This window comes from Neolamprologus multifasciatus, chromosome 12 (assembly GCF_963576455.1).
Source record: "Neolamprologus multifasciatus chromosome 12, fNeoMul1.2, whole genome shotgun sequence".
In the NCBI taxonomy this organism is placed as follows: Eukaryota; Metazoa; Chordata; class Actinopteri; order Cichliformes; family Cichlidae; genus Neolamprologus; species Neolamprologus multifasciatus.
This window is the reverse complement of record NC_140450.1, coordinates 5,686,240-5,702,430: the sequence shown is the minus strand read 5'-3', so window position 1 is coordinate 5,702,430 and position 16,191 is coordinate 5,686,240. Positions and strand designations below refer to the sequence as shown.

The 16,191-nt window shown below is 42.8% G+C and overlaps 1 protein-coding gene across 3 annotated transcripts in view; it reads right to left on the bottom strand.

The window, feature by feature from the left end:
• The window catches only part of znf608 (zinc finger protein 608), a 79,241-nt gene that overhangs the window by 9,957 nt on the left and 53,093 nt on the right, over positions 1 to 16,191 (bottom strand). Inside the window, exons 3-7 of one of the 3 annotated variants that reach the window (XM_085179924.1) lie at positions 13,533 to 13,620; positions 5,393 to 7,832; positions 3,974 to 4,451; positions 2,638 to 2,714; positions 856 to 1,003 (exon numbers count right to left, since the gene is read on the bottom strand). In XM_085179924.1, the coding sequence (XP_085036050.1) occupies positions 856 to 1,003; positions 2,638 to 2,714; positions 3,974 to 4,451; positions 5,393 to 7,832; positions 13,533 to 13,620 (3,231 nt within the window). Of the gene's footprint in view, positions 1 to 855; positions 1,004 to 2,544; positions 2,715 to 3,973; positions 4,452 to 5,392; positions 7,833 to 13,532; positions 13,621 to 16,191 lie in introns of all 3 variants that reach the window. The other 2 variants (XM_085179923.1, XM_085179925.1) reach the window with 2 other exon arrangements.

Sequence of the window (16,191 nt, the reverse complement as noted above, 5' to 3'; positions counted from 1 at the left end):
TCACTTTAGGCTAGAGCCCCACACAATGATACAAATCTCTATCCTAACCAGGACAAACACACAAGATGTGTTTTCAGTGTTTAAGAGCAAACATCAGGTTGACAACAAAGCTGAAAATCAGCAAAAGGAGTCACGTTAGCAGCAGCTTTTTTGTTTTTTTAGTCTGTTTCCACTTTAATATTAGCTTCTCACCCGTTTTGTGCAATTAGAGTAGAAGTATTATTGATGTGTCCACTCCTGAAAACTTGCAACCGCTCAACTAATTTTTGCCTCCCTGCACATGGTGTGAAGTCGTCTAATTGTAGCATGTGCAGGAAGAAAATGCACGTTTGATTTTTTTATTTTGAAATCCACCAATCCTGTAGGTCAGCGGTCCCCAACCCCCGGGCCTCGGACCGGTACCGGTCTGTGAGTCGTTTGGTACCGGGCCACGAGAGTTGAGGCTCAGGTGTGAAATGTATAGTTTTCAGGGTTTTTATCGGTTTTCAGCGTTATTTTGTTATTGTTTTTATCGTTTTTATCGTTTACTCAGTTTTCCTGGGTCTTTTCATGTGTGTTATGAATAAATCTTCTTTTTTTCGGTACCGGTACTAGTTTTATTTTGTTGTATTTATCCGCGACACCTTAAAGGCCGGTCCATGAAAATATTGTCGGGCATAAACCGGTCCGTGGTGCACAAAAGGTTGGGGACCGCTGCTGTAGGTAACTGAAGAACTTTCTTAATGCAAGTAACACCATAACTGTAATGTGATTACTATGTTACAGAAAAATGTAATGTGATTCCAGTAACATGTTACTTTGTATAGCATATCTCATTATCTAAACAGTGTCTGCGTTTGCTTTGCAGGTTCATACCTTGGTAGATGTCGTACTGTCCTGACATCAGATTGTAGCTCATACCCAGGTGTGTGTGATGGTGTGTGTGGAGGTGTCGGGCGAATGACACATGGTTCCTCTCTCTCTCCGTCTCTCTCTCTCCCTCGGGGGATCCCTTCTCACCAGGCTACAAACACACACACGCACGCACACACAGACATACACACACACACTTACACTGTGCCTTTCACTTTTCTGTCCCCATAAGATTTTAGATGTGATCACTATTTTGATCTATTACATTCACATCATGCCAAGAGAAGTTATTTTATATTGATAAAATCAAATCAAGAATCGTCTTGGCCAATTTTGCCAAGCTTAAGAAAAAATTGCAAAATTGTATCTCTATAATTTTTTCAGCGAACAGCAAAAAGTTTGTTTCTGCCTTCTGAAGTGACCCATGTAAGACAAGACATCCTGAAACAGTCATGCCTTTGTTAACAAGTTTGCATGGTGACAGTGTTTAAATACACACATATTCAGGCCTATAATAAGAAGCTAATGAGTAAAATCCAAGTTCAGGTTGGGAGATGTTATATATGAGATAAGCAGCCACCACTTACAGACTAGCCAAAATACCCTTACCAATCCTGGAAGAGCCTGTGGACCACAAACCATGATGTAGGAGGAGCATCTATAGGTTTTAGTGTCAGTCTGAAGTCGAAAATAAAGTCAAAAGTTGTGCATGTTTTGTTGCGTACATTGTGTTAGAAGCAACTTGATTCCTGCTTTTCTCCTGTTACCTGCAGGCTACTGTAACACATTTTTGGTTCTTTAAGCTTTAATATATGCGCCTTAAACTTGTTAAAAAATGAGATTTGTAAGTGTGCTAATATTTAAATTATTTTATTTTTCTTTAACTGTTAAACTTCACAAAGGCTAAAACTGTCTAGGGCCCATGTCTAGATACTAACCCCATGTTTGCCTACTGGTGGTGGCCAGAGGGCCCGGTGGCGCCAGTGTCCGGCAGCCTCGCCTCTGTCAGTGCGCCCCAGGGTGGCTGTGGCTACAATGTAGCTTGCCATCACCAGTGTGTGAATGTGTGTGTGAATGGGTGGATGACTGAATGTAGTGTGAAGCGCTTTGGGGTCCTTAGGGACTAGAAAAGCGCTATACAAATGCAGGTCATTTACCATTTACATCTAAACACTCATTTAATGGAATAGAAATATAATCCATCAGACAGTTAACTTATACAGTCAACATTTTGCCGGCTTTCAGGCTGAACTTTATTAATATAATAAGTCCAGTCTTTACGAACCAAATCATTTGCGGGACACCCACATGCAGGGCTTTTAGTATATTTTTCCTCTCACTCTCTGTTGCTTTGTCTGCAAAGGAAAAACAAAACAATAACCTGATTCTAAAAATAATCCTAAAACTTTCTTTGCACATGTATGTGTTGAGGTCATCACAATAGTTTCCTATTTAGGGGTTTATAAGGCATGTTTATGCCACGCTGATGTTATGTGATGGTCTTCATGAGTGACTGCTTTAAATGCAGAGTGGAATCAAAGCAGTCTACCATTTTTACCCCCATCTTTATCTTTCCCTGAGGTGTTTTTCCTGTCTGAGGAAGATATCAGATCTGTGTCGTGTGAAGGAAAACAAACATCAGAAGTGTGTCGCTGTGAGCTGCAGTGTGGATGTGGCAGTAAAGCCTCTCACAGCAGGTGATTTTCCGTGATACTGATGGCTCTGCTGCTGCAGCAGCTCCATGGCTGAGGATGAGGATGAGTCGCTGCTCTGCTTGCTGCTCACCGCTCCTCCTCTGCCGGGTGGTGTCACCTCCGACTCTTCCCTGCCTGCCGTCTTACCGTACAGAGGATAATGAAAACCTATGACCACAAACACAGAAACAAAGAAACAGGCACACAGTAACTTTACATATCTATAAAAAAATACAAATTATATTACCAACTCCAAACCAGTACATTCATTTGCAATACTTAACATGATATATATAATATTTATACTTGCACTTATTAAACTTTATTATAAATCTAAATGAATTGCACTTTACATTTTTAAGAAATACACAACGTAGCTATATGACACTATTAAAACTCATATATGCAAATTGATATATTTATAATTTGCCACCAAATACTCAAAAACGTTGAATTTTCTGACAGTTATTTCATGGTTCAGGCTTTAAAGAGTTAACTAAGCCAAAAATAATCAAGAAAATTTCTTAATATAGTTTTGCATGTTAAGCAAACTCATCTTTTTGTACATGAACGAGGAGAATGAACAGACGCAATATATATGAGAGATTATGTTGTGAATTCAGTTTCATAAGTAAAGGCCTGCTGTTGCAGTTGCCTTTTATACTCCAGTATAGGGGGCAGCATTGTGTGACAATATCCTTTCAGACAAAGGACCCCCAGCCATCCTGCTGAGGCTGAGCTGTCATCAGCTGTGAGTGAAGAATGAGTGACTCACCGGAGAAGCAAATTTATGTATTGCTCAGTTATGTTCACTGATATTCTCAGTATTCACAAAGTGTTGGGAGATTAGACTATATGCAGCGGAGCACTGCATAACGTATGTGATGTGTGCAAGTGTACGCACTTCAGACTGCACAGGCAACCCACTTCTTTTTGTGTGAGGAGAACAAAGAAGAAATGCTTGACTGTTTTATAGTCAGCTCATCTTCATCTTAGGATGTTATTGAGCACAAACCTGATGTGACACCAGCCTCTGTCATCAGTGAAGGGTATTTTATTTGCTGAATGGCCAATGACAGCAGGTAAAACTCATATGATGGCTAATACTATGTAACTATGCATCTTCACTCATTTAAAAGCTTTTCAGTGATTCAGTTTCAACTAGCACATCAATTCTTGTTATTGCTTCAGCTTAAACTTGACGCTGAATGTTTCAGATGTAGCACTCTACTGTATTTTAATGTGAATACGCAAGTATAAGTGTAAACAAGAACTTTAGCTAAACGACTTAGCTGAGCCGAGACTAAATGGTGGAAACAGAGGTAAATAGCTAACAGTTCCCTAGATTATTTTTACCAACATTTACCAAACATTTACCAAAATGTTGAACTACTAACATTAACTCCGACCGTCACTCAGAGTCTTACCTGGGTAATTGTGGACCAGGGTTGGGGACACCCCTCTGTAAGAGCCCCCACTGCTCTCGCACATTGCCAGGTAGGGTGGATAGGAGGAGTGCTGGTACTGAATGTAGGGCTGCTGAGGGGTCATTGGAGGAGAAACTGCCGCCCGGGCACTTTGTGACTCCTCAGACAGCCCTCCCATTGGCTCCTGGCCCTGATCATCCAGCCCTTCCAGCCTGTCTGAATCCTCCGTGTCGATGGCAGGCGGGAGATCGTGCGATGCATGGACCCTGGCTTTTTTAGCATCTGCACCCACAACTCCTCCTCTTTCTCCTCCACCTCCTCCTCCTGAAGTCATCTTGGCTCCGGCAGGCTCCATGGTAGCTCCCCATTCTTTTCCACTGTCTGATTCGCCCTCCTCAGCCTCCTCCCCATGCTGACTCTGTAGCTCTGAGTATTTGCTGTGAGCGAGGCGGTGAGCCCAGGTGGGGCCGTCTGAGGGCTAGATCGATGGGGACAAGTGTTGGTGCTACTTGCAGTGTTTCCCCTATAATTCTTTGTTAACAGTGGTGGGTGGGAGTCATTTTGCGGTTGGTTCAACTCCAGTCCACGTCTGTCCCAGTTTGTGTTTACACGGCTAGTCGAGGGGCTAAAACTAAATGCCTTTTTTTGGATTAAGTCTAAATGTTATCTCTTTGTCTCTTGGGATTTTTGGAGGAAAAGCAAAGCAAATTTATGACTTTCATTGCACATTTTCTTTTTAACCTGGGTGGAGAATTTCTTGTTGCGGCGGCCCACCGCTGCTGAATGACTATAGAGGAAACACTGAGTGAACAGAGCCATAGACAGACCATCTATCACTGGCTCTGGGTGTGATGTTGATGAAGGATGACGACGTTTCAACAGCAGGCGGCCATTCAGAAGTGGGATGTGAAGACTGTGGCGTCCCTCTCAATGACACGAATCAAGACACGTCTCACACATGATCAAGTGCAGAATTTAGGCCAAGAAAAAAAATGAACCTACCCTCCCCAACGCAGCTTTCGCTCGATTTGTACAGCCTTTGTTTGTTTTTCTTTTTTACATCAGCATGGCTAGAGTCAGCGATTAATCGCATTGTGAGAAGACATGGGTTACAAATCTGTACAAGCTTATGGGTTAGAAAGGGGTTTTTTTAGCTTCTTTACAGCTAAGGTGGTAATTCTCTCTCTAAACATCAAAATCGTTTGCCTCCATCAAATCAAACAATTTTGAACGAAGTAGCATGTCAAAGTAGAGCTACACCACCACAGAAGCCACATGGTCTTTTTTTATTAGCACCTATTGGTTTAGCTGTACACACTGTGTGATTAATCTCTTTGTGACACTCAACAGCAGTCATTAAAGCACACCAACAACACCATCAGCGGCGGCGGCAGGTTATAGACACAGGGAGAAACTTACACTGGAAAAGGAAACATTTGAGTCCAGATCTGTCTGACTGTTTGGGTTGTGGAGTGATGAAGAAGAGGAAGAGGAGGGTGACTTGATGTCATCACAGTCTTTCATTGAGACCTGGTGCTGGTCCACCATGCCACCGTGCACTGCCTTTATGCCCAGGCTCTGTCCCCTTTCTCCCCTCTCACTCATCTCTACATAGGACAGGACAGGTTTGGCACAGCAACCTTTAGCACCGTCCGGACCTTTACCTAGCATGGGTCCACCAGCTGAACACCCAACCATATGTTTAACTTCCTCACCGTCTCTCACAGTCTGTGCCCTCTGCTTGGCACTGGATGTCTGGTCACAGCATTTGGAAGATAATAACAGTTTTTGGTCCATGTACAGTCCCCTTGAATACTGGCCATAATATAGGGACTGGGCCAAAGCTGTCTGGGTCTGACTCATAGCCAGCTGTAGCTGAGACTGAGGTGGTCCGTCACCTTTCTTGGAATCAGAGAACTCGTGGGAGGAGTTTTTATCATCCTCTTTCATCTCTTCTTTTCTGTCTTTCCCCTTGCAGTCGTGGGCTGAGCTTTTGTGGAAAGTCATGTTGCTGCTGTTCTGCCTATCTGACTGCATGTATCCTGACAGGTAGTAGGGCTCATAACTGTGGTAGTACGGGGACTGGGGGTCTTTTGATGACGGGGTGCATGCTGTGGGTGGAGTTTTACCAGAGTTACTATGGTTGCTGTTGGAGCTCACCTCGGAAGAAGTCGAGGAGCCAGACTTGGATCTGATTCCATCTGACCGACATTCGGAAGATCCCCCATCATCTGCAGCATCTGAGATGTCAGAGTAGGCGGGACTGTTATTCTTGCTGCTGCTGTCTGCTGTACCCAGGCAACTACCACTTGCATCAAGGCGGGATGAGCTACCAATAGAGGGACTGGGCGCATTGTCAGTAAAGGTGTAGACCTTGTCGGCCTCAGCACGAATACTGGCCATCCTGCTCTCTTGGCTCTCACTGAGTCCATTCATTACATCCTGCTTGCTGAGGTGTTCCTTTAGAAGGCTTCCAGAATTCTCTTTCACCCCAATTTTAGACCCAACACCATCATCCATTTTTATCCCACTGCTGTCTCCATTAGGTGTTCTCACTGCATCTTTGTTATGTTTGTCTTTAAGTCTCCGCTTTTCTTTTTTCCTGGTCTCCTTGCAGTTGACCAGCGTAGCTTTGACCAGGCTTGGCTCTACAACAATGCTTAACTTTGGCTTGATGGGTTTCAAAGGAAGATTTTTACTAGTGAGGCCTACAGCTGCGATAGGAGATGGCTGCTGTGAGTTAACCGCATCTGCTGTGCTGGATGGATATGTTGTGTTGGGTATGGCGATAAGTTTAGGGGGAGCAGGGGCTGGAGCAATTGGCCGGTTGGTCCTTGACTTGGACAGCTTCTCTACCTTCCCGTTGGCCTTCTTGCCCTTATCACAGGCACTTCCCTTTTTCTCGATCAAACCTTCAGCTTCCAGTTTGGGCATCTCGACTGAGGAGTTCCTGTCTGGGACCATGCAGTTCTCCAGGACCACAGTCATGTTAGATATGATTGGCAGATTGCTAAGGTCATCAATTAGACCATCTTTTAGCAGTGAGGTTCTTCTGGTTTTGGAGTTGGCTGTGGGGCTGTGGTCGGTACTGAGAAGAAGTCGTCTGTTTTTAGGTGACCCCACTGTGGTCACCTTATACAGAGGAGCATTTTTCTTTGAGGAGCTGTTGGTATTAGTGCTGTTGTTTGTCTCTGAGAGGTCATATGTCATGTTGCTGATGCTGTCCTCGCAGTCTGATAGCCGTTCTTCGCTCTCTCCATCCTTCATGGGTTCCAGTTCAGGCTTCCGCTGCTCCTCAACCTCCAGGTGTGCATGCGTCTGGTGGTAGCGCAGGCCATTGATGTGCTTATAGCGCTTAGTGCAGTTTGGGTGGGGGCAGTCAATGAGGATGGGTGGTGGTGGTGATGAAGCACAGCCTCCTCCTGGATCCATAAACGATGGGTCAGATTTACCCTGTGGAGTGGACGGGGCGCTTCGGGATTTTGCACGAATCCTCTTCCCATTGCCATTTTTAACATCATCTGAGGAGACCAGGCTGAGATCCAAGTCAGATGGTGGCTTGTTCTTTCGCTTCCCAGATGAGAGAGAGGCTGGTTTCACCTCCTCCACAGTGAAGAAAGAAGGAGGTGCTCGGCAGTTGCTGTTGATGAGGTTAAGACTGCCTCTTCTTCCTTTGCTGTGGATAGGTGCAGCTGTTCCGGCCACACCACCTCCGCGGCTCCTGTGCTGAGACAGACCACGGACTTTGGCAGCAGGGGTCGGCTCTACACAGGGTCGATCGGCCATGGCAATTCGCATACGCTTTCCCCGGCCACGACCACCTGGTAACTCAGGGTCACTGGAGGGTGATTCACAAAACCTAGACAGAGGAGGAGAAAAACAATGAACTAAGTAAATTCCCTTTGGTCAAATAACAGTCATACTAATCAATTAATCAAAAGCCCTTGATTAATTGATCATCTTTAAGCGTGACTAACTCTACAAAAGCAGAGGTTCTGACAATTTTGAGGTGGGTAATAACACAATTCAATCGAGAAAAGACTTCTACAGCTGATCTTAGATCTTTGAGAACCAACAGTTATTGCCCATAAATCTGGAAATGGTTAAAAGGCCATTCCCAAACAATTTGAGGCCCATCATTCTACCATAAGAAAGATTGTTCACAAATGGAAAAACATTCCTGGGAAAGTCCCAAAGAAGGATGTTCCAGCAAATTCACCCTAAGATCAGACAATGTAATACTGCCAAAAGACAAGAGCTACTTCTACACGTCTCTGTTAACATGTTAAATAATCAAGGTGTTATATTGGTCAACTCAAAGTCCAGACTGTGACAAGTCTGAAAGGCTCTGAACTTTAAGACCTCAATTAACTGAAGCCACGATGTAAAAAAGAGTGGGACAACATTTTTAGACAGTCATGTGAAAGACTGATAAAAGGACTTCTGGTTGACTTGTCCCAAAGTTCAAATCATTTGACTGGAGTAATCTTGGGCATGTTAAGTACAACAAAAAAATATAGTGTCAAATAATAAATCAGATAAGACATTTGAGAGGACAGTGTGCACTTCCAAAAACAACCCACTCTGATGCCACAAAATACATAAAAATAATTAAACTCATTCTGCTCTGCGAAAGCAGCCTTTGTGTGAGTTAGAGAGGGAAGGTTATCCAGAAGGTAAGTCTTTAAGTTCTGAATAATAGACAAACACAAATAGGAGAATGAGCGGGGGATTGGGCAACTTAAAAAGTAACTGTGGAAAGTGCAATTTGGGTTAGTTAATTTAGTTGTTGTTGTTAATTGTTGTTGTGGAATTCTTTCAACATTGTACTTCCAAACAGTTTGCTTTGATTTTACTCTTCCACACAAGGAAATTTACGGAGCCCTGCAGGGGACATGGGAGAAAAAAAAATTAAGATGGACGGATCTCGCAAAAGTTTTGCGAGATCTCGCAAAACTAACTCGCAAAAGTTGAATTCCAACAATGGCGGCAGCTACTTAGTTGTAATATTACTCTTTCTGGGTCACAAAATAAACAAAATAAAATTTTAATTTTATTTTGAGGCGTGAATGTAGTTGTGTAAACGTGAATGTAGTTGTGTAAACGTGAATGTAGTTGTGTAAACGTCAGATATCTGCTCGGCTTACAAGACATCGATATTTGCAAAAGTGCTCCGACGTTTTCGGAGATCTGACACCCACCATCTCGAAGCTAACGGGAGGTCGAGACCTACTACAGCCGGGAGGAACACCGCTTTCCCGACACATCGTGTCTCGACCTCCTGGAGATCTCGCAAAACTTTTGCGAGATACTGTGCTTACTAATGAGGATGAGGAGGGGTTGTCCTCTGATTGTTGGTGTTTTCCATCTAATACTGTAGGGTCTTTACCCTACAACACTGACTTGAGGTGACTGTTGTTATAAACTAGCGCTATATAAACAAAACTGAACGAACTGAATGCTATTCAGGACAGCCCTAGTGTTGTTGTATTTGTAGAATATGTATTCCATTATTTATTGTTGAGGTCATGACATCGTCCTTAAATCCTAAGCTGAAAACAAGATTCTCTTTTTCATGTCCATGCTTTTGTTCCTGAAAGGTTTTCATTTTTTATACCAAGAACAGCTTGTTCATATCGTTACCCAAACTGAACTCCAGAATCAGACAGAGACCCCATGAGATAACATATTACCATTCAAGGCTCATCTGAACCAATTTACCCAGTCGTCAGGCATAAAAATCGACTTTTTTCTGTACAAAGCCTGCTCCTCTTTTGATAACATAAAAAAATCCTGTACAATCCACAGTTATCTCTGTATTTGATATGGAGACATTTTGTATTCACTTGCCGTCCCTTCTACTTTGAAGTCTTTTGATGCTGTTTACCTCGGTGCCTAGCATCTTAACACTGGAGATGCTTTTCCACACTCGGATATTGTTATTCATATCAAAAACCTGTCTGCTGTGATGAGAAAAATGCCTCACTTTATGTTTATCCGCAGTGTAAAGCTTGGCTTTAGACGCCGGACTCTCAACCTTGCATCGGGGCTGGCCTTCTAATGCATTAATTATGACACGTTATCACAGGACTGATTTGTGTTAAATACCCAGTGAATAAATTCTGACCTTGGAAAAAGAGTTTGGGGTATTAATCACCTTCTTAATGGAACGGACTGCAGAGCACGTTGAGACTAGACTTTCTCGTCTCCCTCTGTGATTTTAAAACGATGATATCTCACATTTCCTGTGATGTTTGTAATTGCTTTTTTCTCCATCAGTGTGTCCCTGAATGTCACCGAAGCAGCCGGAACATGCAACTGAAATTTTATGCATTTTCCTTTGACATTTCAAGGATATCTCTTCTATTTAAAACGTGTTTTTTTAATCAACTGAGTGATGATGCTTTCCGACCACTCAACTTTTTAATAATCTGAAACTTATTTTTGATATTTCAGCCAATTTTAGTTAAATCTTTCAGCTGCGTTTTCACTCAAAAATGGATGAATCAATCATAGAGGAGGAAGGGGTTTTATTCCACTGAATTATATAACAAAATCCGCATTTGGTCACCATTGACAGACGTCCACACTGATGAGAACCCGAATGAATTTGGTGCCCGTTTTCTGAGATTAAGCAGTAATTGCCATGACAACAATCACTTACACACAGGGCCGATAATTGAGAGGTTTCATCGGAGCGAGGAGGGACTGTCACATTTTCCACTCAGCAATTACAAAAACCACTCGTCGTTTATGAAACGGTTGAGATGTAGAGTGGAAAGCGTTTTTGTTAAAGCTCATCACAACAGCTGACAGCCCCAAAGCCAATTGAGCCTTTTTATCATTTTAGCAACATTAAAGCACTTTGAAGAAATAGGTGCTCTTTCCAGTTAATCAAATAAACAATCAGCAGCAAATAAAAGCCAATAAGAATAACAATAAAATGATAAAAACGAAACGCGGTGGATCACACAGGGAAATAAACCAGGCAGCAGTATGCCCTTAAGTGTGTTTACAGTGGGAATATGAATTGCTTGGGGCCTGATTTCAACAGTAAATGTCTGAGAGCTTATAAGAGAAACACACTGCGAAGCTCACAACCCAACTTAGCAAACCAAATTGATGTTTTGAAAACCGAAATTCAAACTAAACGATTGCTATAACCTTCAGCGCAGAGAAAAAAACTGCTGCAAAAACCTCCTGGTGACTGTATTAAGCACCACATTAGCAGGCAAGGCTCTCTATTTAATCTTTAATAATACCTTTCTTTTTTGTCTAAGTGAAAGTGAAAGACAGATCAAAATGAGCTTCCACCTAAACACCTGACTTCTAGTTTTGAAATGTTAATGAAAGTTATTTCACCACAGATGCCATCCTTGAGTAAGGAACCATCTTTTAGAAACTTAAAGTAAAGAAGGTCCAACACATTTTTCATTGATTAGTTTTTTCTTTGTCTGTCTGTCTTTTTTTTTTGGCCTAGACTACTGAAACTTTTCTCTGGAAAAATCAATTCACTGCCATTGCAAACAACCCACACAATGCACCGTGGCGTGGGACCAGTACCAAACTGAAGTATAAAATTTAATGTGATATAAGTCCTGGAAAGGAGAATGGTCTGACATGATTTATAGCGGTCAGCAGCTCCAACCAAACCTCCCAGTTGATTTGTCTGAGCTCCACTAGTCTTGTGTGTTTCAATGTGAGTAAAGTTTGTCTTACATATTAGAGGAAGACTCGGCACCAGAGCATATGAACTTTGACAGGGAGACATCAACTCACTTTGCTATTTCATTAAAACACTCCCACACGCAGCAAATAGATACACATGACTACTATAATTACTGTTGTTAGGGATAAATAAGCTACTTGAAAGCACATCACAAACAAACGCACACAGTATGCTCATGCAGAAATGTATCCACAGAGACAAAGTGCAAAATATCTCTCTTAGACTGCAAAGTGTAGAAAGCAGGAGATACATTTCCTCACAGATACAGAATATTCTCAACATGTTTCCATTTGTTTTGCAATTGTTAAGTGATATGATGCTTCAGAGCTAGCCTCACAAGCTGATGAATGATCTCTTCTTAGCTCCGAAGCAATGAGAGGGGTGCATCTCAAAATCTCTTGCCTAAGACCATCTGCTCCAAAGTCAGCGTCCTCCTCAGTCATGCTGGTTAGCGCTGTCGCTGCAAAAACACTAAGCTGTTAACTGAATAACTTGAGCTGCAGCAACTGCTTTTCTACTGTAATTGAGCACTCAATGCACTTTATGCAACAGGCCTAATTCACCCAAGCACTTTTTTTCCCACACTTAAGTGCGTTCTATCTAACATTCGCACACATTCGCACTCCAGAGAGCAACTTGGTGTTCAGTATCTTGCCCAGAAGCGCTTTGGCATGCAGAGTGGAGCAGCCAGGCATTAAACCACCAACCTTCCAGCCTGCTCTACCTCCTGAGCAACAGTCACCCCATAACGTAGACAGTGTTGGGAAGGTTACTTTTAAAATGTATTCCATTACAGAGTACAGAATACATGCCCCAAAATGTATTCTGTAACGTATTCCGTTACGTTACTCAATGAGAGTAACATATTCTGAATACTTTGGATTACTTAATATATTATCATGCTGTTTACAACTACGTGAATGTACTATTGCTGTGATTTATTACTGTTACTGAAGGTTCGCGGCTCCGAACCGTAGTAAAGGGACCTCTGGCTAATACGGTGGGTTCTGTGTCGGCTTGTAGCCGAAAACTAGTTTTACTTTGTTGTCTGGGTCAACTTTGCTAGCGAGAGACAGAGAGAGGCGTTGAAAGGCTGCTCCAACAGAACCTATTGTTTTTGGAGGAAAACACGAACACGGTGTACAGTCGAGTCTTAATAGCTTACTTACAACTGGGCTCGTCAGGCTCTCTTCTTGGCTGCAGTGGTTATTATTATATTTACATGCTTCCAGCTCCCGTTTTTGCTCGATGACAGCTCGTACTTTTCCTTTTTCTCCCTCCCTCGCTCACAGACGCATAACGGGTATGGCAGTCCATTCTCCCTGCAGCACGGACTACACTGCCCATGATGCTACATTCTTTCGAGCTATACCTGTAGCATTCTGCCTATTAGCTTAGCACAACAACAACAAAAAGGCCTCTCTCACCCAGGAAACACGCAGAGAGAGAGCGGCACCCTGTAACCATGGCAACCGTAACGCTGCCACCTGGAACAACAGAACGTAGCTGTCAAACAAAACCCAAACAGGCCTGACCCGCCACAATATGAAACAGGGAAGTACCGCCGTGTAATCCATTTATTTCAACAAAGTAACTGTATTCTAAATACCACCTTTTTAAACGGTAACTGTAACGGAATACAGTTACTCATATTTTGTATTTTAAATACGTAACGGCGGTACATGTATTCCGTTACTCCCCAACACTGTATGTAGATCAGCAGAATTTTGCTGAAGGAGCACAGCAACCTTTTCGGCTGGGCCTGGACCCCAATAGCCTGTCTACAGTGCTGGATAGAGGCAAGGAAAGAAAGTAAATAGTAAATGTTACCTTGGAGGAGCCCAGTCGTGTTTGGTGCAGTCTAACAGAGTTCCCACGTAGGTTCTCTTCCTCCACGTCACATTCACCACCAGCACACCTGTCAGCCGCAGAGGAAAGGGACGGCAGTCAGCATTGGATTCACTGACAAGCCCATATATCAGAGTTTGGCATAGAGTTCAGAACACAACCCCTCCCACTCAGCATCCTAGATAAAAATAATTGTTTGGCCCAAAAGTGTCGCAAATCTGCAGTTTTTTTTGGACCCCATTTGGCTTTGATTGACTGCACTGGCTCAGGGAGAGACTTGTTGCCTCGACTCAGCCACAGTTACACTTTACACGCGCCAGATGTTCAGTCTGTTGTGACACACCACAATTGTCACAACCCATGTTACTATGTTATGCTCGCCTCATTACTGTTGGCTCACACAATATTTGCAAGTGCTGTAACTAAGTCGTACTTGCCAAAGCGAGTCCAGATCAAACCCAGATGTGACTGGAACGAAGGCTTTAATTTACAAGGGTGTTCAGCTACAACGCTGTTCTGAAATATACACACTCACATGCACACATTTAGAGGAAATAAGATCTCAAAAGTGATTTTTATACAGACATTCGACATATCAAACAGTGACACAGGTGTGTTAAAAGATCTGATGAAGTGATTTTACAGCATATCAACTGTGTCTGAAAGAAGCGTTCACCTTTTTCCACCCTTTTCCAGGCCCTCTGTGGAGCCACGGAAATTCTCATTTTTCTGTTCTGGCTTTTATCTAAAGACGAACGTGTAATGAATGATGAAACAATAAAATGGAGCAGACCGCATTTTAGAGGAGAGAAAAATCGCTGCGATGAGCAGACATCTGAGAACAGCCGCAGTTAATAGTGTGGAAATAAAAAGCCGTGGCAACCTGAAGGACGGAGTTCATGCTTTTAAGAATTGTTTTCAAAGTGCTTCACGTTGTTTTGCTACAGCCTGTGAAATCACTCGGTCTGATATTACTCAGGAACATCCTCGGAGGCAAAATACAGTCTTACATTCTTGTCAGGTTTTTGTATGGAAGAAATATTTAGTCTTCAAGGTTTAAACTCTAATCTGAAGACGCTTTAGCCATCTGAAATAAATGCCTCTCTCCTCTCTCTCGCTCCCAGACTGACATTTGAAAACCATTAACCTCCGTTTTGTGATGCGCCAGCGGCAACGCCAGGCAAATCAAATTTTGGACGCATTACAGCTTTAAAACGAGGCTTGACTGCAACACACGACTCCCCGCTCTTCAATTACGTCTGATAGCCGCCACCTTCACAGAACACTCTCGCAGATAAATGAGAGGCAGGAAACGCAGCCAAGAAGGTGGATGTGATCAGGCAGAGGCCCTAAAATCTCCAGTTAAAATCTCCACTTAATGAACTGGATGGATTTCATTAGTCAAGAACTAAACCCTCATAATTTCCACTTTAAATACTCCAACAAGGCTTTGATCAAATGTATTTTCTACTTTGTTCAGCCAGGTCCTGTCTCATTTTCATGCCAAACTGGAAAAGGAATGTTTAGGAATGCAGGAACGTTTAAAAACACGAGGAGATCTGACGTGTAAAATGAAACAGATTAGTGTTATCGACCACATTAACTCGTTGGTAATAAAAGTCAGATTTCCTCAGGTTGTATCCTCCAATTGAAGCAGCTTTCAAATGAGAAATTCAGTGGTTTCTATCAGAGGTTGTTCGACTGACTACTACACCAAATGACTTTTCAAGCATTTTTAGTGTTGCAGACAAACATCCAACGCTGCAATAAAAAGCTCACTGTTTTGCTAAAGCTGTAGTGTGCCTCCATCATCTCGCTCATGCAGTATAAGGCAGTCGTAAAAACCGGTCTTCTCATCTTGACATTCAGATGACTATGAACACGTTTATCTTCTTTCTATCTTCTTGTGTTCACACTGTGCAGTTGGATTCAAAGCAATAAAAGAGAGCACATCAACGGAAGATCAATACATCAAGGAGCACTCAGACTCCAATCAGCAGAAGTCCTGTGAGAGAAAGCTCTCTAGACATGGTCTCAGTCTCTAAATGACTTCTTAGGAGAGCAAACGCTCAGATTTGGCTCAGATGCCGCTGATTTCACAGTGAGCAATGGAAAAAAAGACATCAGAGCATGACCAATACGGGGGTTTTAAGACTGATTCTTTTTTTTTGTTTCTTTCAGACACATGAAACAGATTTTCCTAAAACTTTAATGCATTGGTGTCCAAACCCAGGCCTCGAGGGCCGGTGTCCTGCAGGTTTTACATGTGTCCTTGATCCATCACAGCTGATTTGAATGGCTAAATTACCTCCTCAACATGGCTGTATCCCAATTCAGCGTCTGCAGCCTTAAAGGCCGCATTTTAAGGCCGATTACGTCACAGCGACGCGACGAAGGCTGTCCAAGTTCGAAGGCTGCTCGAAATGCGGCCCTCAAATGAGTCCTTCGTTTCCCTGAATTTTAAGGACGTGGTGGTGTAGACTTCGTGGCCCAACATATCCCAGAATGCATAGCGCGGCGGTGGGTGTGGATATTTTTGCCGAAAAAAACGGCAGATGAGGGGCGCCCGAAGAGTAAACTTTAAGTAAGTACTGAATATTATGTCACTTATTTATGTGCAAATGTTTAATAATGAAGATCA